General features: G+C 38.0%; 2 protein-coding genes across 3 annotated transcripts; both read left to right on the top strand.

Annotated features, from left to right (window-relative positions):
- The first annotated feature begins 6,337 nt into the window (after positions 1-6,337).
- On the top strand, positions 6,338-14,523 carry LOC122997578 (NLR family CARD domain-containing protein 3-like). Of its 2 annotated transcripts, XM_044373823.1 has the most exons (9): positions 6,338-6,474; positions 9,961-10,097; positions 10,195-10,356; positions 10,618-10,752; positions 11,014-11,139; positions 11,691-11,769; positions 11,917-12,136; positions 12,301-14,098; positions 14,217-14,523. In XM_044373823.1, the coding sequence occupies exons 2-9, from the start codon at positions 10,009-10,011 to the stop codon at positions 14,419-14,421; spliced, it is 2,814 nt and encodes a 937-aa protein (XP_044229758.1). In that variant the 5' UTR covers positions 6,338-6,474; positions 9,961-10,008; the 3' UTR covers positions 14,422-14,523. The 2 variants fall into 2 exon arrangements, with proteins under 2 accessions (XP_044229758.1, XP_044229759.1); XM_044373824.1 differs by lacking the exon at positions 6,338-6,474 and having other exon boundaries at positions 9,912-10,097.
- A 2,449-nt stretch (positions 14,524-16,972) lies between these two features.
- LOC122997579 (stonustoxin subunit beta-like) lies at positions 16,973-20,546 on the top strand. Its single transcript, XM_044373825.1, has 3 exons — positions 16,973-17,089; positions 17,416-17,462; positions 17,615-20,546. Exons 2-3 carry the CDS (start codon positions 17,417-17,419, stop codon positions 18,169-18,171), a joined length of 603 nt encoding a protein of 200 aa, XP_044229760.1. The 5' UTR covers positions 16,973-17,089; position 17,416; the 3' UTR covers positions 18,172-20,546.
- The last annotated feature ends 1,508 nt before the right edge of the window (positions 20,547-22,054 follow it).

Below are 22,054 nucleotides of genomic sequence, written 5' to 3'. Positions count from 1 at the left end.
CATCTGTGGCCGTTAAATGAGTACTTCCTGGTGCTCACGCTCCTGTAGCTTCTGAAAGGTCAGCAACATACAGTTTGACCTGAACTGTGACGGTTGCTCATTCATCCGAAATCTAGAGTGCAGGACTTTTGTCTCCCTTCTGGCAGTGAGAGTAATAACAAAAACACTGTCAACACATGCTTATGTCATAGGCTACCCCATAGCCTACTCTGTCGCTACTGTTACGGCTGTAAAATGGTGGATAAAATGCCTTGAGTGTCACACAACCCCCGCGAAATGACTTGTTTCACTATCAAAATTTGATCCATTTGGAAAGTCTAGAAGAGCTGCATGATTAAATTATTTTATCCCCATTCAAGTTAGCAGAGGGCTAACCAAAAGTTAGCTGGCTCGGCCGGCAGAAGTGTCTGGATGCGCATTGAAATGGCCAGCGCAGGAATGTCCTGCCGTATACTGTGAAATAGAGATTTATCTGCCCATGATAGACTTAATCAACATTGTGTGAACTCGTTTGGTAATGGCTTGAATGCAACAGACATTCATTTATATGTAAAAGTTCCACACTGCAGTGAATAATGCACCCATGAGCCTCCTTTTCCTAATTATGGTTCAACTGTCAGGTGTAGCCATGTTCTCTGTGGCTGGATTGCTCGGCACGAGTCAGAATATATGGAGACCCTTTCTGAGCAAGAGGTCACACACACCATCACATCAACCTGTAGAATAATAATCCTTTATTGTTTTACTATTTTATTAAATTAGAATTTCAAACTGCCTTACAAAGGGAAGACAATCAAATAAAAGACAGGAAATGCAGCACAAAAATTTGGTTAAATGGTGACTGAAACACCTTGAGAAAAAACACACATTGCCACCCAGGTAAATATGTGGATTTCTTCAGAAATCTATAAAACATCTTACTATTAAACTAAAAAAAGATTAGAAATAAGAGTTACTTATACTTATACCACTAATACTAACTAAATGGTGTAGTTTACACCACTATGAGTGAATAGTTATCTAGCATTCTTTTACTGCTGTGATAGACAGAGATGGCCGTGCAGGTTAAAAGTAGTGGGCATTAAATAATTTAACAGTAAATTATCATATAATTACCTTAATATCTTTTCAATTCAGTCAGATTTTTCTGATTAATACAAGATTGCCAGTTGTAATTAATCATAAGAATGATGACGCAAATGTCATTCACAAGTTGAAAACTGCTAAAACTGTAACTTACCTGTAACATGAAAGTGGCATATTGTTTTGTGTGGTTAGTGCTGGCCCAAATCTGGTGCCACCTTCTGGCCAAACTGTACATGTTTTGACTCACCAATTGTAAGAATAGCAGGGTTGTTTCTCCATCTGTCCAGCACTGTATGCAATGAGCATTTCAGCCTTGAGAGACAGTATGGCTTAAGGACAGGTTCACAATTTTTCGACTCTGTCTTAAACAACAGTATGGTGCTCATATGAACACTGAAAGGAGTTTTCCTCGCTGTAACTATTCCTCCTGTTCATACTGGCTTTTAAAAAATCCCCTTCAAATGTGCTTTCAATGTAAGTGATGGGGGACACTGTGTCCACACAGTCATTTTGTGCAGAAATGCATTTAAACATTTACCTGAGGCTTATGAGGCTTCAGCATTCTGATTTAGTCATAGCAAGTGGACATCTGCCACATTTATAGTTTTTTTTAGCATAAAATTCCCTCTATGTGTTTCCTCGGACAGTGTTTCCCCATTGAGCTGCGGTGGAAGTACAGTAACAAAAAGAGAAAGAGTGGTTGCAGATTTAGCTTTTTTTTGCCTGTTTGTGTTTGTGTTTTGTGTTAGTGAAATTCATAGCTTTCTACTATATGTATTATTGGATAAAGCAATTACTCTTTCAGTATGCTTTCTAAAAATGTTTCTAAGCCTTGGTCAATTTCGGATGGTCTCTGTCCGCATAACTGTGTGTGTTTAGGAAACCTGACCATCATCCTAGTGATTTCATGACCCCTAAACGTGTGGATCTTACAGTCACCCAGCAATAAGCTGTTCAGCGCAGGACCTGGAGAACATGATGGAGTCCTTGCCTACAGAGGGATCACAGTCATGAATATACAGATAATTGTGTTTTGTTCACACACAAACACATATGCATAAACAGCAAGCATAACTCACCAAATATGACCTAGACCAATATTTCTCTTCGTTCTCTGTTCCAGCCCCTGCAGGTGTTGTTTGCAGGAGAAGCTACCCATCCCTACTACTACTCCAACGTCCATGAAGAGAGGGAAAGTGGCTAGTATATAGGCTGATATGAAAGCTTAAGATTTGTGACAGCTCCTAAATGACACTTCATAGTCTCCTTCAACCTCCACTTCTCCTCCACTTACACTCTTCTTCTTTTTACCTCCTTGTCTATGGCCTGCTCCTCTTTTCCTCCTCTACCTCCTCCTCTGCTGCTCTTATCACTTTACAGTTGTGACCAAATCTTCAACGTTTCTTCCAAAAGCAACAGAAGTGAGTTTTGAAACAATTAACAGATTAAATCCATGTAATGAATTCTTTAACCTGAAGTTTAATATTGAACAAAATATTTGAACAGTTTGTAAGTCTGATGCTGAATCATTAAATCACTTTAAAAATAAATAAAAATAAATAAATAATAGTAGCCTATATTTTGTTCACCTGCACAAAAGTCAGCCATACACGAATAGTAGCTGCCGCTTTTCCTGCAAGAAAGTGGACTTCAGGCCCTGACAGGCTGGAATTTGTGCAGCCTGCACAAACACAATTATTCACAATGATGAAAATTAAAATGCAAAACAAAACTAGCAAAAAACAACAACAAAAACAAAACAAACAAACAAACAAACAAAAAACTAAATTCACTAAATGACTGCTCAGACTCATTAGTACTTGGAACCGCTCAGTGTACTGAAGCTGGGACGGGGAGAGCGACTCCTTTCTGACATGACGCATTGTTGAAAAAAAATAAGAAGCTCGTTTTAAGGGCGCTGCTCACAATGCTAACTTTTCTGTCTTAGTTTCTGCCTTTATGTCTCGTTAAACCAATAAAATCATCCATGAACTAATCATTCACAGGATTGAATGTCATAAGAAACTCCACATGTTTTATTAGTCTGTTGTGATGAATGCCATCTTCTTTGCTGTGGTGTGCTGGGGAGGTGGCATCAAGGCGAAGGACGCCAACAGACTGAACAAACTTGTGTGAAAGAATGTGGATAGAGCTATGGGTGTGGCAGCAATCACTCCAGGGTATGTTATCAGAACACTAATTTGTGGTGTTCAGGTGAGAGTGTAGAAAAAAGGAGATGCAGCGTCCAGGTCTAAGGTTTAGGCTGTTTATCTAAAGAGTGTGTGGTTCTATAACAATAAACACACAGTACAGACTGATTAGCAATCGAGAATCTAACATATCAACCTAAGCTAGACATAGACATCTACCCAGATGACAGGTCACATACAGAACCATAGGCTAGTAAATATAAATAAAATATTAGCTAATATAAAATATTGGCAAATAGTGAATAAGCAAACTGCACAACATATGAATGACAAGCATTCAGTGTACAAGGATATAAAAATAGAAAAATAATGACAGAAATGCACTGAAACGGTAGTTTGAATACAGTAGCACAACTCTCTCAGATTATTACAAGCTAGCAGCTAACTCTGAATCACGTCATGTAAACAGACAGAAAACCACAACTAACTCTACAAAATACACTTGTGGGTAAATATACACACTAACGGCGTGTAACATAAACATGAGAAAATATTAAACTCACATTTTTATGGGCGCACACACTCAGTGAAATGTTCGTTTGACGTCACCGTGATCCGAGGTAGCTCTGCTGTCATCTGCAGGTCTCACTCACTCACTGCTGCGTTTGCATGCACGCACAGTGTGGGCACACAGAGCTCACATGCATAGAACATAATCAGACACAGGAGATATCAGGGGAAAATATGAACAGGTCCATGGCCTTTTTTACAAAACTCATAGAAAAGCCGGGAATGTCGTTGGCTCGAAGCTGACCACACCGGAGGAAGTGGTGGAGGAAAGACTGTTGGCAAAACTGCGGGTGATCATGGCCAACACCTCCCACGCCCTATATGAGGTGACAGCCAGGCTAAGGAGACTTCAGACTTCACAATTCATCTGACTTTGCCAGGCCCACTGATATCACCCTGTTTGTTGATTGACTTTAACCTGACTCTTAACTTGACGAGTATTTATTTATTTATTAACTCAGTCACCTGCTTTTTAATCTCCATAACATCTGTGTCTGTATCTGTTGTGTTTTTATTGTGTTTTAATGTCTTACTGTGTTTTAATACTGGTGTTTTCATGTATTTTTGTCATCCTTCATGGCTGCTTAATGCAAATTTCCCTCGGGATTAATACCGTTTTCTATCTATCTATCTATCTATCTATCTATCTATCTGTAAGGCAAATAAACTTGCCTTGCCTTGCCTATCTATCTGCAAGTTGCTATTTAATCCCATATTTTATCACAAACATTCAAAATCACATTGTTTTCGCGTGTGACTTCACTGTGTGCAGTGTGGTGGGCTCTCAGGCATTTTCTGAAGTTTGTTGTGATGTGCTCTTATCCTTGATGTGTGTTGCATCTCTGGATGGTGGTGTGTATTTTTATAGTGTGGCCAGCCCTGACTCCCCCTCAAGTGGTATAACGATCTTATCTAGTGAAACTCCAAAGACCCTTTTCTTATTGGTGTTGACTTAATAAAGATTGTCATTTTGACTGATACTTTTGTGGTCTGGTGTCGGTTATTCTGAGATCTCTGACATTTATCCCACATAAATTCTGGTCTCTGTTTGAACTCAGATTTATTACAATACTTTCCGGTTCTTACTGGTACTTAAATGTTGGTACAGCGGAAGAAAACAAAACAACGAGAAACAAGGGAGTAACAATTGGGGTTTTAAAGTGTAACTTTCCAACATTTACTATGTAACTTCCCGGAATTTATGGTGTAATTTCCTCATATGAATCAGTATGTTACATGTGTATATCTGCACTAAAATCAAATGTTTTTGCTCGTGGCAGTTATGAGAATCATTTTTTTATGCATGTGTGTTTGACAGGCAAGCTTCACCTACACTCAAGAGATTTATTATGCTTATGTCTTCTACTTCATTGTATGAATTTGAATAGAACAAGTCGAGAAATGGGTCTATACTTTTGAAAATTAGCTCCTAGCAGCCATGTTGGTCCAGCACTGCAGCAGCTCATAACAGGCAATCTTACCTCTCCAGTGCACAGCTATCAAAGGCTTGTATTGTCATCCAAGAATGAAAAAATAACAATACAGTAATGTAATAATATACATAGTATATCTTTAATTACACAATAACAAGGTACGCAGGAAGTTATGAAAAATGATTTTATTCTTTAATTACACACAAACCACAATGTATGTGCTGTTCTCCCAGTCTTACTCTGTAGATATAGACTAGTTACCCTATAAGTACATGGTAACAACAGGGAGCAGGCTGGATTATTAAATTCACACTGTTCCCCAGTCCTTACTCTGTAGGTACACGCTAATTACCCTATAAATACATGGTAACAACAGGGAGCAGGCTGGATTATGTTCTCCCATCCTTACTTACTACATGTCACAATCTAACAACATGCAACGTGTCATTAACAACACATAGGACCAACATTTTGAACAGACCATGAGAAAACATTATTGAACATGATTAAATAGAATATGTTTCATTTATAACTTCTTAACTATATAAACTACTATTATACAATATAAATATTCTATATAAATTGTACTATATAAAACTTAACAAAAACTATATATAAAACTTGAACAACAAAATAACTCTTAACTAATCTATTTTAACTAATCTATCAAAATGTAGTTATAAAATGCTTAATTTTAGTAAAAAAAAAAAAAAAAAAAAAAAAAAAAAGAACAAAACAGGAAACTATGTTTAAATGTAAATGTAACAGACCAACAACAACAACAAAAACAATTTTCAGGTACTTTGTTCTTATGTTCTACATTTTCACTTTAGTGGGAGGAGTTCACATTTCTTTGCAGTCTTTTTTATTTTGTTCTTCAGCTCAGGGCAGGAATCCACAAATCCTTTAAACTGTAATGTGAAATCTTTTAAGGTTGTCCCTTCAGTGCGGGTGGAGACACTTAAGTTTTCCCCTCCTGAAGCTATATCCACCTGTAATCACAGGTTCAGTTGATAAAGATTTATACTGTCTGTTAATATTTGTTTTTGTTTTTATCTGTTTTTCTTGTGGTTGGGTTCCTGGCTGTATTATAAAGTGTTACCTGTTGTTCATACAACAACGAACCTTGTTGGCTCAACGTTGAACCCCGCCCCGTTCTGCAGGCTGCAGCCAGGTTTACTTTATGCATTTACCTGGAGCCAGCCCGTGACGCAGACTCATTTCTTCATCCGAAGGTAATGTAACCGACCGTTTCCAGTGTTTTACACTTAAATGGCTCTTTGTTCATGTTGTTAGCGCTAACTGCTGTGATTAGCCCTTCTAGAAACAGCAGATATCTGCCGTTGGGTTGTTAAAAAAGTCGCTCAGAACTAAAGGTTAACTAACAGCTGGAATGTTGTCTGCCATTTTGTTGTGTGGAGTAGCAGTTGGAATGAGTTCATTCTCAGTAGTTGAACACAGTATTGTTAGTAGTGTTTCACCACTTACTGATGACCACCTGAAGATCTTTATTGAATTTCACCATGAAAATGTACAGGATTAGGAAATATATTAAGTAGTAAAATGCAGCAAGTGTTGAAGTGAAAACATTTCTAAGGTGATAGTCCGTGTACACCAAAGCTGTTTTGTTTGATAACAGGATAAACAAAGATACAGTGCATTACTTTGGTTTTCTGTCTTTCGTGTGAATTTAAAAATGGAAATCCACGTGCTGTTCCTCAAATGGCAACTGAAATAGAAATTAAACCAAAACCAGGAAATTTGTTTCTCGCTTTTATTGTTATATCTATATTATCTGCACCCACTGCATCCCTTCAAGAAAAACTGTCATTGACTATGCTTGTTATAGGATAGATAGATAGATAGATAGATAGATAGATAGATAGATAGATATACAACTGGACAGTTTGAATATCATTATCGTCAGTTTCCCGTGCAGGGAGCAAAAAAGTAATGCGAAAAGAAATTATATTTACGTGTTAAACAAATGCAACAGTTAGAAATTTGAAATTCAAATTGTCATTAGGTCTCGTTATTGATCACGAACAGCAGCCAATCAGAAAACATAGTGAATGGATCTGAACCGCAATTTTGTCATCCTCCCATAGTCAGGCTGTAGCCACTAGCCAACTGTAGGGATGGGTATGGTTCAAATTTTGTCTTTATCTCGTCCACAAACAATTTTTTTGTCCTGTTTTGCACATATCACAGAGATACAACAGACTGCAGTAATGACATTGCAGCACTTTTTATTTCCTTGTAGAAATAAAAGGTACACATCAGACTTTATGATTCAGTTGATAAAGATTTATACATATACATATATATCCTGGTTGAAGTTGCTGATTAATTTTACCTTCACTCATCAGCCTAATTCAGATTATTTCAACCATCTAAAGATAACATAACCAACAGTTTTCACCATGTTCATGTCTCCTAGTGTTAAAATGATCTGATAACAGTAGAGATGGTAGTTACAGTGATGTGATATGTGGTTTTGTTGACTGCATTGATGGAATAAATGAAATGCCAGAAGAAAGAAATAAGAGTATTTATTAATACTCATTGGTTCTTTTTCATTACTAAAGAACTGGGGATTTTTGATTATTTTTTTTTAATTCAAAACAGGATTAGAATAGATTTATATTTTAAATATGACAAAATATCTTTTCTTACAGCAGTTACAGTAATGTGTTTATTAGCGAAGTCACTACATAAATTCAATAATATCTCACTTGAAAAAAAAGAAGTAAAATGAATAATATTCCTGACATTAAAATGCTGAGTAAAGTTTAGAAAGAATGAAGAACATAGACATCAGGCCAAATTAAAAAATCAACTAAAGACGAATCAGCTGCGTGACCACTGAGCCTAGTTTACATTATTCATTTTTAATTGACATTGTGTGTGTATGTGATGTGCTGTTGTGTGTAGCTTTACATTTTGTATGGTGTGTTCTTCGTGGGGGGTTTTTCGGTTGTTGTTTTTTTTCTTTGTACTGTTTGTTGTTGTGCTGTTGTATGTTTTGATTGTAATGGACTACAGATTCAAATTAGCTTCAAGCTAACTCTGGTGCAGGGCATCATTTATGCTTAATACTGCACACTGTCCTGTTCAATAAATCAAATCAATCAGTCAGTATTTCATCCTGTCCTTTGTCCTCCTCCCTTTGCTGCTGGTTGAGAAGAGGGGCTCTTTCAGCTAGTAGCTAAGTTTACAGGAATTTAACAAATTTTAATACACATTACATACTCAGCTAAACACAAACACCAACAAATAGAGCAGAGGAGAGGACAGAGAAGCTAGAACAACCATAAATGACAGTGAAACGTGGTAGAGACTCAGCATAGTTTCCCTGTGTGTCTACACAGGAGGCATTCAAGTACAGTGTTGAGCAAAGGTCACCTGTGATTTCAAAGCGCTCAGAGCCCGATACACAAATTTGTATGTAGTTATGTGCGTAAAACAGAAGAAAATAGACTTGATAGTGCTGTGAAAAAACATGGGAAAACCCTGAAGTCTAATGAAATTGTGAAAATGTTTATTCAAATGTAGGACTAAAGTGGCATTAAAAACAGACACAAAAACGCCCCCCAAGAACACCTCAACGCCCCCCTTTTGACTTATCAGTCATAAGCCGTTACCCTCATGCCAGCTGCAGTTAGTACATGAACTATGACGTTCACTTAAGAAAAAATAAACATCTATTCTGGCAGAAACACATTACAACTATGAAGAACCAATTATTTTTATTTGTCCAACAGATTTGCAAAAGACAGTATGGCCCCCTGGGGGGGGGGCCATACTGTCTTTTGCCTTTTAAGTTATGTCGAGCAGCGCAAGCTGGTGGTCAATAGGCAGCACCCTCTCGCCCCCAACTGAAATCATGTTCTCATGGCTGGCTGGCTGGCTGGCTGGCTGGCTGGCTGGCCAGCTGGCTGGCTATCTATCTATCTATCTATCTATCTATCTATCTATCTATCTATCTATCTATCTATCTATCTGTCCTATAAAAAGCATAGCCAATGACTATGTTTTTGTATAGATGCAGTGGGGGCAGATAATACAGTTATAACAATAAAAGCGAGAAGCAAGTTGTTTTCTGCTTTTGCTTCGATTTCTATTCCAATTGCCAATTTGAAGACGAAAACTGTAAAAGCATGTGAATTTCCATTTTTAATTCACATGAAAACAGAAAAACTAAATAATGCATTGTATATTAGTTCATCCTGTTATCAAACAAGTTGAACACAGCTTTGAACAGACCGGTGCCAATTTTTGTATTCAGTTTGTATTCACTGTAAAAGAAATCCCATGAAAAGTAAAATATAATAATCTGGATGACAATATGGAACAGCTGATCTGCTTTTGTATCATGCACACACTGACTAATTTGTTAATATGGAGGATCATTCATAATCATACACATTTGAAACTTTTTAAATGTTGTTTAGTGTAGTTGAATGTACTGAATATTAATGAAGCATCCTTTCAAGTTCAGTCAGTGTGTGCCAGTGAATGTAAATCACTGCATCATGTGTGCTGCTCTTCACTTCATGACGCCATTCTAGTGGACTGATGAAGTACAGCTGCTGATGGCAGTTCTCTAAGCCTCAAACTGATACATAATAGAAAATAACAGCCAATCACAGGAGGAGCAGCTGATATTTATGATTTCACAGGAGAAATTATGTAAAGGATGATTTGTGTTTCCTCCCCAGATGAAAGCAGAAAGTGTGTGTGACTGATTTGGATGTGACTCCAGCAGCATGAATCAGTATGAGGACAGAGAGGAGGGAGTCCTTCCCTCTAAAAGCTCTCTGTGTGGGAAACATGACAGCCAGACCAAAGCTCAGAGGTGAGAAAAGGATCTCTAACTGTCCATGACTGTTCTTCAATCACATCACTACACTATCATTATTCACACTCAAAGCTGTGTGTGTGTTTTGTTGAAGAAAAAGGAAGCACAGTCCAGACTTTGCTGAACCTGAACCTGAACCTGAACCTGAACCTGAACCTGAACCTGAACCTGAACCCAGCTGTGTATCCCTCAAGAGCGACCGGTCAAAGGGTTTTTTTATTGATTTTAAACGACAACATTTGACAACTGATGAAAAGTAAGTTGTTCGGGCAATTGGACAATTTGAGCTTAAATCTAAATCAGGATAAATAGTTCTCATTGAATTATTTGAGAGTCAGACAATTGATATTTCCGGTATGAGTAAATTAATCCATAATGTCTGTAATTAGATAATTTTAGTTTGTTGTTGTTTATATTAAAACAGTTAAAATTACATATTTTGGAAATGTTTTTATCCAGGAAGAATTTTACTAAATACATGACCTGTAATAAAACTTAAGCATTTCTTTTCTATCAGGGTCCATCAGAAACCTGACTCTCCTGGACTTGAACCTGAACCTGAACCTGAACTGAGCTGTGTGTCCCTCAAGAGTGACCGGTCAAAGGGTTTTTTTATTGATTTTAAACGACAACATTTGACAACTGATGAAAAGTAAGTTGTTCGGGCAATTGGACAATTTGAGCTTAAATCTAAATCAGGATAAATAGTTCTCATTGAATTATTTGAGAGTCAGACAATTGATATTTCCGGTATGAGTAAATTAATCCATAATGTCTGTAATTAGATAATTTTAGTTTGTTGTTGTTTATATTAAAACAGTTAAAATTACATATTTTGGAAATGTTTTTATCCAGGAAGAATTTTACTAAATACATGACCTGTAATAAAACTTAAGCATTTCTTTTCTATCAGGGTCCATCAGAAACCTGACTCTCCTGGACTTGAACCTGAACCTGAACTGAGCTGTGTGTCCCTCAAGAGTGACCGGTCAAAGGGTTTTTTTATTGATTTTAAACAACAACATTCATCTGATAAAAAGTAAGTTGTTCGGGCGGGTTCGGATAAATAGTTCTCATTGAATTATTTGAGAGTCAGACAATTCATTGATATTTCTGACATGAGTAAGTTGATCCATAATGTCTGTAATTAGATCATTTCAGTTTGTTGTTTTTATATTAAAACAGTCAAACTGAGTCAGATGACCTTCTCTGAGCAACGCACTTTCAGCAGCACTCTGCCTCACAGTCACTCAGGCCCAGTACAACCAGTCTGATAAAACCACACATTGGCTCTAGCTGCCTTGCTCCATGTCACTTGCATGTGAGGGAGGGAGAGCTTTATGTAGTGTTGGTGACAGTTGTTGGGACTAAACCAAACTGACTGATGAAGCAAAACACTAAGCTGAAAGCTACCAACAGACTGAGCTGATAATTCTCAGTTGGATCAGCAGGACTAGTAAAGCTTTACCACTACAGGGAGTCATCTAATTCTCTGTTCACACCCAAATGTCACTTGATGGACCTTTAGCTTGTGTTTGTCTCTTTGTGGACAGATTAAATGTGAGCTCATTCTTCATGATTCCTTCACAGAGTGGACCAGAAGAGCTTAGAGATTCTCAGTGGTCAGTCTGCCCAGCAGCATCAAACACACCTGGACCACATATTTATGGTCTGTACATGTACAACAACTACTTAAACATATATTCTGTTCACAATCATCTCCATGCTGCTCTTTGTAGACCAGTGGATTGTCAGTCTGTCCAACATAGATCTGATGTTTGCTTCATGATTTTAGTTTGTTTCATTTATGTTCCAGCTGCTGGAGGAGAACATTGTCACTTTTGTGAAGAACGAGCTGAAGAAGATGCAGACGTTTCTGAGTTCAGAATGCTTAGAGAGTCGGAGGAAGGATGAGGAGGTGTTGGATAGTGAGGAGGAAGAGCAGAGGAGGAGCACAAGAGAGGCATTTCTGAATATCACACTGCACTTCCTGAGGAGAATGAAGGAGGAGGAGCTGGCTGACCGTCTGCAGAGCAGTAAAAGGACTTCTATAAAGATTTAACATGATGGATAAATGAGACATTTATTGATGTCTTAAAAGATGACAGGAAATATGTTCACATATGCATTCTTTAAATTGTCATATTTTATTTATTAATTATCAATAATTATTGATCGTATTTCTTGTGTGGTCATTCAGAAACTCCTGCTCCAGTTTGTCAACGTAAACTCAAGTCTAACCTGAAGAAGAAGTTCCAGTGTGTGTTTGAGGGGATTGCCAAAGCAGGAAACCAAACCCTACTAAATCAGATCTACACAGAGCTCTACATCACAGAGGGAGGCAATGGAGAGGTCAATGATGAACATGAGGTCAGACAGATTGAAACAGCATCCAGGAATCCTGTTGGACCAGAAACAATAATCAGACAAGAAGACATCTTTAAAGTCTCACCTGGAAGAGATGAACCAATCAGAACAGTGATGACAAAGGGAGTGGCTGGCATGGGGAAAACAGTCTTAACACAGAAGTTCACTCTGGACTGGGCTGAAGAGAAAGCCAACCAAGACATACAGTTCTTATTTCCATTCACTTTCAGAGAGCTGAATATGCTGAAAGATAAAAACTACAACTTGGTGGAACTTGTTCATCTCTTCTTTACTGAAACAAAAGAAGCAGGAATCTGCAGATTTGAAGACTTCCAGGTTGTGTTCATCTTTGACGGTCTGGATGAGTGTCGACTTCCTCTGGACTTCCACAACAATGAGATCCTGACTGATGTTACAGAGTCCACCTCAGTGGATGTGCTGCTGACAAACCTCATCATGGGAAAACTGCTTCCCTCTGCTCGCCTCTGGATAACCACACGACCTGCAGCAGCCAGTCAGATCCCTCTTAAGTGGGTCGGCATGATGACAGAGATCAGAGGGTTCAATGACCCACAGAAGGAGGAATACTTCAGGAAGAGATTCAGTAACAAGAAGCAGGCCAGCACCATCATCTCCCACATCAAGACATCACGAAGCCTCCACATCATGTGCCACATCCCAGTCTTCTGCTTGATCACTGCTGCAGTTCTGGAGGATGTGTTGAAAAGCAGAGAGAGAGGACAGCTACCCAAGACCCTGACTGAGATGTACATCCACTTCCTGGTGGTTCAGTCCAAACGGAAGAACGTCAAGTATGATGGAGGAGCTGAGACTGATCCACACTGGAATAACGAAAACAGGAAGATGATTGAGTCTCTGGGAAAACTGGCTTTTGTGCAGCTGCAGAAAGGCAACATGATCTTCTATGAATCAGACCTGACAGAGTGTGGCATGGATATCAGAGCAGCCTCAGTGTACTCAGGAATGTTCACACAGATCTTTAAAGAGGAAAGAGGGCTGTACCAGGAGAAAGTGTTCTGCTTTGTCCATCTGAGTGTTCAGGAGTTTCTGGCTGCTCTTTATGTCCATCTGATGTTCATCAACTCTGGAGTCAATCTGCTAGCAGAAGAGCAAACATCCCAGAAGTCTGGAACTATAAAAGAATCTGCAAGAACACATCTGTACCAGAGTGCTGTGGATGAGGCCTTACAGAGTCCAAATGGACACCTGGACTTGTTCCTCCGCTTCCTCCTGGGTCTTTCACTGCAGACCAATCAGATTCTCCTACGAGGCCTGCTGACACAGACAGGAAGTAGCTCACAGACCAATCAGGAAACAGTCAAGTACATTAAGAAGAAAATCGAGGGGAATCCTATTCCAGAGAGAAGCATCAATCTATTTCACTGTCTGAATGAACTGAATGATCATTCTCTAGTAGAGGAGATCAAACAGTACCTGATAACAGGAACAATCTCCAGAAAGAAACTGTCTCCTGCTCAGTGGTCAGCTCTGGTCTTCATCTTACTGTCATCAGAAAAAGATCTGGATGTGTTTGACCTGAAGAAATACTCTGCTTCAGAGGAGACTCTTCTGAGGCTACTGCCAGTGGTCAGCGCCTCCAAGAAAGCTCTGTAAGTACACAGATAGTTGCATTAATTCATCATTATTTAAATACTCTGCTGTCTTTTCAACAGGAGAGAAAAATAAATAACTTCTTGCTATTTTTTCCCCTTTATATTTCCTCTCCAGGCTGAGTGGCTGTGACCTCTCAGAGAGAAGTTGTGCAGCTCTGTCCTCAGTTCTCAGCTCCCAGTCCTCCAGTCTGAGAGAGCTCGATCTAAGTAACAACAGCCTTAAGGATTCAGGAGTGAAACAACTGTGTGTTGGACTGGAGAGTCCACACTGTACACTGGAAACTCTCAGGTCAGGATTCATCAAACTGTTCAACAGATGAACATGTAGGATTGTCTCTGCTGATATGATTTGTCAAACCAGTTTTTACTAAAGCAGTAGAGAATTACTTTCCATGCAGGTTTTTCAGCATTTTCTTTTGTTTTTCCTTTTGTTGTTGAATTGTTGTTGATGAAACCAGACAGTTAATTGGGGTTTTAAACTATTCTTTATGGTCAGAACATGACAAACACTTGCCAAGCAGAAGAACATTTCACAAATCTATAAATAGAATATTCAAAACAATTATAATGATAAAATCTTTTTTCAACCTCGAAATATGCATGAGTAAAATTAAGTAAAATCTTTTTTCCTGAACAAAATAAATATCTTAATAGAAAAATTAAGCGCTGCAGTGTGATACAGCACACAAGTAAGATGGCTGCAAAGTTAGTTACATATGTTATGACCTGGCTCTTAAGCCATGACAAATAAAGGGAAATAAAATGGTTGTACTCAAAATTAATCAATTATATTTATTTTTTAAGAAATTGCAACAAAATATTAATCAAATGTGTGAAATGGTCAGTCAGTAGATCAGTGGTGTTGGTGAGTGGATGCGTGAATGTGTAGTGTGGTATGGTGTAAATTAAAGAGAAGCGTAACACAACCAAACAAAAGAAAACATGTGGAGCTAGGAGGAGAGCCAGCAATGAAGTGTGAGAGAGAAAAGAATGGGGATGGCTGATCCTAGATGCATTCTGGATGGACAGGCCAGGTGCACCCAGTTGCACTAATACAGTCTAAGCCTACCTGGACCTGAAGGGAGAAACACGCTAAGGGTGCTTTTCAATACACTAATTCTGTGCTTCCTCGCGTCCTCTCTCCTCTGTGACCCGGAAACCGATCTCCCTCCGCCATCATGGAGGATCTAAAAACACTCTACTATCAGGTGTTTATCAGGTGTTTTCCTTCCAGCTATCAATATGTGGAAATTATTAAGTAAAAGTGAAAAGTCTTCATTAATTGTACATGAATTTTTAATGCAAATTTTAGAGTTTAAACTATTACTTAGTAATTTCTACTACTGACTTATTCATATTTGACATTTAGGGTGAAGTGTGTCATGACAACTTGTTGTCTCCTCAAAATGACGCTGGTGTGAGCGAGGACGTCCCGTTTGATAAATAAAATTCCTCCGTCCTAGCATCTCTTCCTCGCATTTCTCTCTCATATCCTCGCTGGGAGGAGCTAAGGCGCAAGGAAGAATCACGAGTGATGGAAACGAGGAGACATGTTAGCGTAATGAAAAGCACCCTAACAGTGCAGTCCAGGGCAAGACACAAATCTAAGGGCCATTGCAAAACCAGAGGGTTGTCAGACATATCCAGTAACACATGATAATGTAAGCATTTAAATTCCAACTAAATTATGCAAATGAAAACAACCACAATACGTAGCGTACAGAAATCACTTCTGTCCAGATGAAGTTGTCACCTGACATGCTGAGGTAAGCGTATTGTCTTATCTCCAGTTGCTAGCGTTTCTGTGTTACTGATGACGTTTTTTCTGCTCTATATCTACCCAGCTAATTTTGCTATATTCTCCATTACAGCAGCTAATTACCAGCTGTACATTTATACTTACACAAGTTCTGCTCAAGCACTCATAGCTCTCTCATTTTAGAGACTTTTTTGCAGTTGTTTACATGCTATTCAGATCTGCTAGCTACTTTAGCCTAGCAGCTAATGATGGCTTCCCTTTCTCCCCCCCACTCTCCTGCTCCCCTGTTTGGTGTGTCTTATGTTTAGCTATAGCTCTGCCACATTTAAAGATTATGGTACATGTAATAAATGTAGTTTATTTGCCATGATGGAGGCGAGATTCAGTGAACTGGAAGCAGTAGCCAGTGCGAGCTGACCCAGCCAGCTCAGTTTCATTATATTTAATATTTATCGAACATTTGTTATATATTTCTATTGAAGAAAATTATATCAAGATAATTGCTATCATGTTATCACCCAGCCTTAGTTGATCATAAGTGATGTCACAGCCAAAGGTTTCTTGTCAGCATTTCCCTTTTGCCACCCATGTTCATGTTTTGATCAAACTGGGTCCGAACAGAAGTCGAGTTGGATGCTGACCGCTTGATCCGTCTTGTCTTGTACTGGTCTGGCTTGGTGCTGGCAGCAAATGGATGGCCCATTAAGAGGTTCTGGGCACTATGAGCACTCCAGGCCCTACTTTTGTGTCTGACCAGGGTTAGCCCTTGTGTGCAGGGCTGCCTCTGCTATTGACTAGAACTTCATTCCAGATTGATGGATCTTGAGACCCCTTTGATTCTTGCACACCTTTCCACAAGGGCATTGATGGTTGTTAGTCATTTCTCCATTACTTAGATCTGATGTTGCTAAATCCGTCCAGTCAAGGAGCTCTTCCGCCACCCCCGTCCTCTCTGAGGGCTCAACTTTCTGGAATTCCCTGATTCAGTTCATTTCAGTTCATCTTTTTGTTAGTTACTTTGTTTGGAGCAGTACTCTGTGACTATTTGACATGTGTGTTGTTTTGTGTGTTTGCAGTCTTGCAGGATGTCTGATCACAGAGGAAGGCTGTGCTTCTCTGGCCTCAGCTCTGAGTTCCAACCCCTCCCATCTGAGAGAGCTGGATCTGAGCTACAATCATCCAGGAGACTCAGGAGAGAAGCTACTGTCTGCTGGACTGTACGGTCTCAGGTATGGAGAGATAAAATTTCTTATAGAGGAGGATGGGCTGGAAATATTTTCTCTGTCAGAGCTGATCACATATCTCAACTTTGACACTTTGAGTTATTGTCATTTCTAACTGAAGTTTCCTGTAAATGTTGAAAACTAAACCTGATTAGATTCAATCAGGGTTTCAGAAGAAATGGGATACTGGATTCAGATGGGATAAAAGTCTATCAAAGCTCAACCCCACATTTGAACAGAAATATAAAACAGTAGACAGTAGAGAGCAATGTAACGTCCATGTTTGCATGCTGAAAGAGAACGTGCTGCTCTGATCCCCCTCCTCCTTTCAGGATGCAACCTGCTGGAGTCCAATGGTTGACACCAGGGCTGAGGAAGTGTAAGTGTATTTTTCATTTGATTCATAAAAACAAAGCAAACTTCAAACTGTCATCACTTATTCACTACCTATTGAGGATTAAGATGGTGTCATCACCAAACAGATGATAGAACAATAACTGCAGCTGTATTGTGTCTTGTTCTCTCGATCAGATTTCTGTGAACTCACACTGGATCTAAGCACAGTAAACACAAAACTCAAACTGTCTGACAACAACAGGAAGGTGACACTTGTGAAGGAGGATCAGTCATATCCTGATCATCCAGACAGATTTGAATACTGGCCTCAGCTGCTGTGTAGAAATGTTCTGACTGGTCGCTGTTACTGGGAGGTCGAGTGGAAAGGAGGGGTTCATGTATCAGTGTCTTACAGAGGAATCAGAAGGAGAGGAGACAAAGATGAATGCAGGTTTGGAATGAATAATCAGTCCTGGGCTCTGAGGTGCTCTGAGGGTAGTTTCTGTATCTGGCACAATAACAGTGGAACATCCATTCCCTCCTCCTCCTCCTCTTCCCCCTCCTCCTCGGTCTCTAACAGAGTAGCAGTGTATGTGGACTGTCCTGCTGGCACTCTGTCTTTCTACAGAGTCTCCTCTGACACACTGATCCATATCCACACCTTCAACATAACATTCACTCAGGATCTGTATGCTGGGTTTGGGTTCTGGTCTGAATCCCCTGATTCCTATCTGTCTCTGTGTTCACTGTAAGAGGGGGAGTCTCAGTGGTGTAAACAGGCAGTGCAGCCAATGCAGCTGCCCTGGGGCCTGTGCTGGCACTGCTCTGACACAACTGGTGCGGGTCTGTCTCATTTAGAATAAATAAGTAATAAGTAATATGAGATCAATTTACACTAGCGCTGTTGCTTTTTATTTGACATTTGAACCCTTGTAAATATTTGAACTGTAATGATCTGCTCAAATCCTAAATTTACAATCTATAAATACAACGGACCATTTGAAGTAGCTTGCTTTGTGATCTAGCAGAGGGCATTCTGAAAATTCACTGTCAATTTGACCTATTTCATACTTTTTGACCTCTTCAACTTCTCCTCCCTCTTCTTTTGTTCTTTTGTTTGCTGAACTTATTTTCTCTGAGCTATGCACTCTTTTAAATGTTTTAACTAACATGTCTGCCTTAGCTTTGTTGTCAACTGCCTCCTGTCCTTCATATTGTAAAATTGGTACTGTAGATGTCCTGTACACCCCTGCCAAACTTTCTCTGTGCCCATCTTAAATCTGAATTAAATGCGTGAAACTTTATGAGCATGACTTGTGACATTACAACTAGTTTGGAGCCGATAATGGTCCAGTATGCTACTTACACAAGTGTTATGTGGAAACTTGTAGCCTCCAGTACATATTAAGTGTGGGACAAGGCAGAAAAGATTATCAAAAGAAAAGATGATCAAAATGTATCCTAAGGTATCTGATATTTGTGACAGATATAACTTCTCAAAAGGTACTCTAGGTCATATTTTCTGGTTTTGTCCTAATATTGTCCCTTTTTGGCAGGATATCGTTACTTGGTATAAAATTATGATTTACAGATTGAACCTGATGCACTAGTTGCCTTATTTGGTTGTTCCAAAGCTTCTCGTGCACTGCCACATACTGTACAGTAGACGCTTATGTTTTGTATGTAAATAGCAAAGAGGATAATTCTCAAGGAATTCAGGGCTACCAGCACTCCTTGTTTCTCCAGATGGTTTGAGAAACTGGTCTCAGGGATACAACTTTTCATACTTTTATTGTAATAAACAGTTCATAAATAGATACACCCACAAAATGCGTTGTTTTTTGTATTTTATACACCTGGTGATAAAAACCAGAAGAAAAAAAAATCATTATAGTAATTTCATCATGTATTCATCAAGTATTTATATGTTAATACATACATTTTATACATACATACAATGTGTGTGTATGTGTGTCTTCTGCTCCTCTAAATGTATGCATTAGGTATGTCTATATGTTTATTTGTTTTCCCAAGATCTGCCTCTGTCCTTTTGTAAATTCTTTTGTTATTCTGAGTATAAGTTAATTGGTGGCCTCATATCTCATCCACTTAAACCAATGTCTTTTATACGTCTTTTTTGTCTCTTTATTTACAATGCGATATGTAATTCTCTCCATTTCTGAGATTTCCTGTATTGTTACTTTTCATCTTTGAACTGATGGACTTCATGGTTTTAGCCAATCCCAAGTTATTTCCTTCAGGGCTGCGATTCTGAGTATTCTATATAGGTACTGATCTGTTTTCTGCATTAGCTCTGGTGGTGATTTTACAAGAATAATATGTATTGGGTTAATTGTTTTTTTCATATTGAGCCAATACACGATACCCGCTATGACTCAATGCCAAAATAATTTTAAAATAGGACAGAAAAAGAAAATGTGTGAGTGGATTGCCTTTGTCTCACCCCATTTTCTCCAGCAATCTGATTTCATTGATGTGTTAATTTTAGAAAGTATATTTGGAGTAATAAAAAAATCTTGTATATAATTTTCCCTTTTTTCCATTCCCTTCAATATTTAGAATTTGTTGTTTTATGAATATATCTGCACACTTGCTTTCATTCTTCATTCAGCTGATCTATTTCAGAAATCCATTTTTGTTGAATGCTATTATTGGTGTCTATATCATTCTCAAAAGTTTTAGATATTTTCTTATGTGTTTTTGATTACCTTGTTATGCTTTTTAATCAGAAAGGTAATTAAAGGGTATATTTCTTTAATAGTTTGTTTTTTAAAAAATGTTGTGAAATGGAAACTTATACTTTTATGTTTATTGTCTTCAAATTATGTTATATTGTTTTATGTTATACTGTCTTACAGCTAAGTGAACATGTTCCATTTTCCAATAAGTTAACAAAAGCAAACTGTATGATTCAGCCTTCAACTTCTACTTCTCAGTAAACAGAGGCAGAGAAGAAAACTCCCTAAGGAAGAAACATAGATAAGGCTATGAATGAATAGGACATTGTGCATTAATTAAAAGACACCTGTTAGGATGACAAATATGTCTAGCAAATTGTACTAGTGCTAACTGTGCTGTGTACTCTGGATATTGCAATAAAACTCTGAACGACAACTTGCTATCTGTGAATTCATCTTAAATTTACACCACATTTTGACAGGTCCTTGCAGATATTTATAAAAATGATTTTGTACTAATCCATACCTAAAGACTAATGACTGAAATGAGTTTACGGTATTGTTTGTCAGCATTTGTGAATATATTTTTAATCCTTTTGATGCCTATACTTGCAGTATGTTATCTATCCTGTTTGGTTCAAATTGGGGATCCCATGCCATTTCTCTGAAGTATACCAAGTCGTTATTTTTTTAGTGGGCTTTACATATATTTTTCCAGCTTTTTAGTGTGTTATCTACCCATCTTTTTAGTCCTTTGATTTATGAATAATCCTTTTTTCTATATACAGTAGTGTTTTTATGGATATTGGTATGGATTCTTTCTCAATCATTAACCACTTTGCTTGTTGTTCAGCCATGTCATTATTGTATTTATTTGTGTTGTGTTAAAATAGCTCTGCAGGTTAGGAACGGCTAAATCACTACATTCTTTTTCTTTGGTTAATTTATTACATTTTATTCTTTTCCTTTTGGATACAAATTGAGAGGCTTTGAAGCAACATACATGGTTTTCATGAGAGTACTTGGGGCCCAAAGTCCGTTCTGTGTGATATCTAATATCGTTATTCTTCACCATATGCTTTTCTTTAACAATAGGCTGCTATAGGCGGAAACATTGATGTATATATCTCCATCTAGTCAGGCTTTTTTAAATTCTTGTTCTGTTTTTGAATGTGGGATGTGTTTGTTTATAAGTCTTGTTTACAGATGTTTTTTTTGTGTGTGAGACGAAAATTAGATATAATAATTTTAAAAAGACAAATAATTATTCAAAGCAAAGTATTTTTATGTGTTTTAAATCATGTGGAGGCTACATCAGGGATTTGCTTTCGCCGGTCTCATAAGAGTACAATAAAAACAAGGACAGTAAAAATCACAAAAAATTTTTATCTAGTATCTCTTAATTAGTACTTTTAAAAAGCTACATTATATTTATAAGTATTGTTTCTTTTGAGTAACCTCTGACCCTGATTAAATAAAATTTTTACTGATTTTTTTCCAATCCATACTTTGTGTCTCTGTCTGTATGTGCAGGGTATTGTTGACATACTCATATCACATGTTCTACTGACTTCTCTGTTTGACAATGATCACATAACCCAGATGTATGTATGTATGTCTAATAAGTGTGAAAACGTATTCGGCCTGGTGTGTCCCAACATCAACCTTGTTTCTGTTCTTAGTTGCCACGAACATCAACAAGTATAAGTCATATGAAGTTTTACATGAATGTATTTTCTTCCTTTGCTCAACCCTTTTTCATCTTTTATTATTAAATATCATTTTAGGAAGTTTGAGTCAGGGACACTCACTTAACAGCTATTTGTCTGCATTTTTAAGAATATATTAATTCAAAGACTAATTATTTTATTTCTCTCCAGTCCAGTTCCCCTTCTTCATGGCCAAATATTTCAACATATTATTGTTTTTATTTAAA

Source organism: Thunnus albacares, chromosome 14 (genome assembly GCF_914725855.1).
Source record: "Thunnus albacares chromosome 14, fThuAlb1.1, whole genome shotgun sequence".
NCBI lineage: Eukaryota > Metazoa > Chordata > Actinopteri > Scombriformes > Scombridae > Thunnus > Thunnus albacares.
Note: the sequence above shows the minus strand (reverse complement) of the source record. Positions and strands in the feature narration are given on the sequence as shown.

Excerpts from the sequence above, each read along its gene's own strand:
- LOC122997578 (XM_044373823.1), top strand. The coding sequence starts at position 10,009 with ATGAATCAGTATGAGGACAGAGAGGAGGGAGTCCTTCCCTCTAAAAGC. Across the intron at positions 11,140-11,690 it reads CAACATTCATCTGATAAAAA|AGTGGACCAGAAGAGCTTAG; the intron begins GTAAGTTGTTCG and ends ATTCCTTCACAG. Across the intron at positions 12,137-12,300 it reads GGCTGACCGTCTGCAGAGCA|AAACTCCTGCTCCAGTTTGT; the intron begins GTAAAAGGACTT and ends GTGGTCATTCAG.
- LOC122997579 (XM_044373825.1), top strand. The coding sequence starts at position 17,417 with ATGCAACCTGCTGGAGTCCAATGGTTGACACCAGGGCTGAGGAAGT. Across the intron at positions 17,463-17,614 it reads GACACCAGGGCTGAGGAAGT|ATTTCTGTGAACTCACACTG; the intron begins GTAAGTGTATTT and ends TCTCTCGATCAG.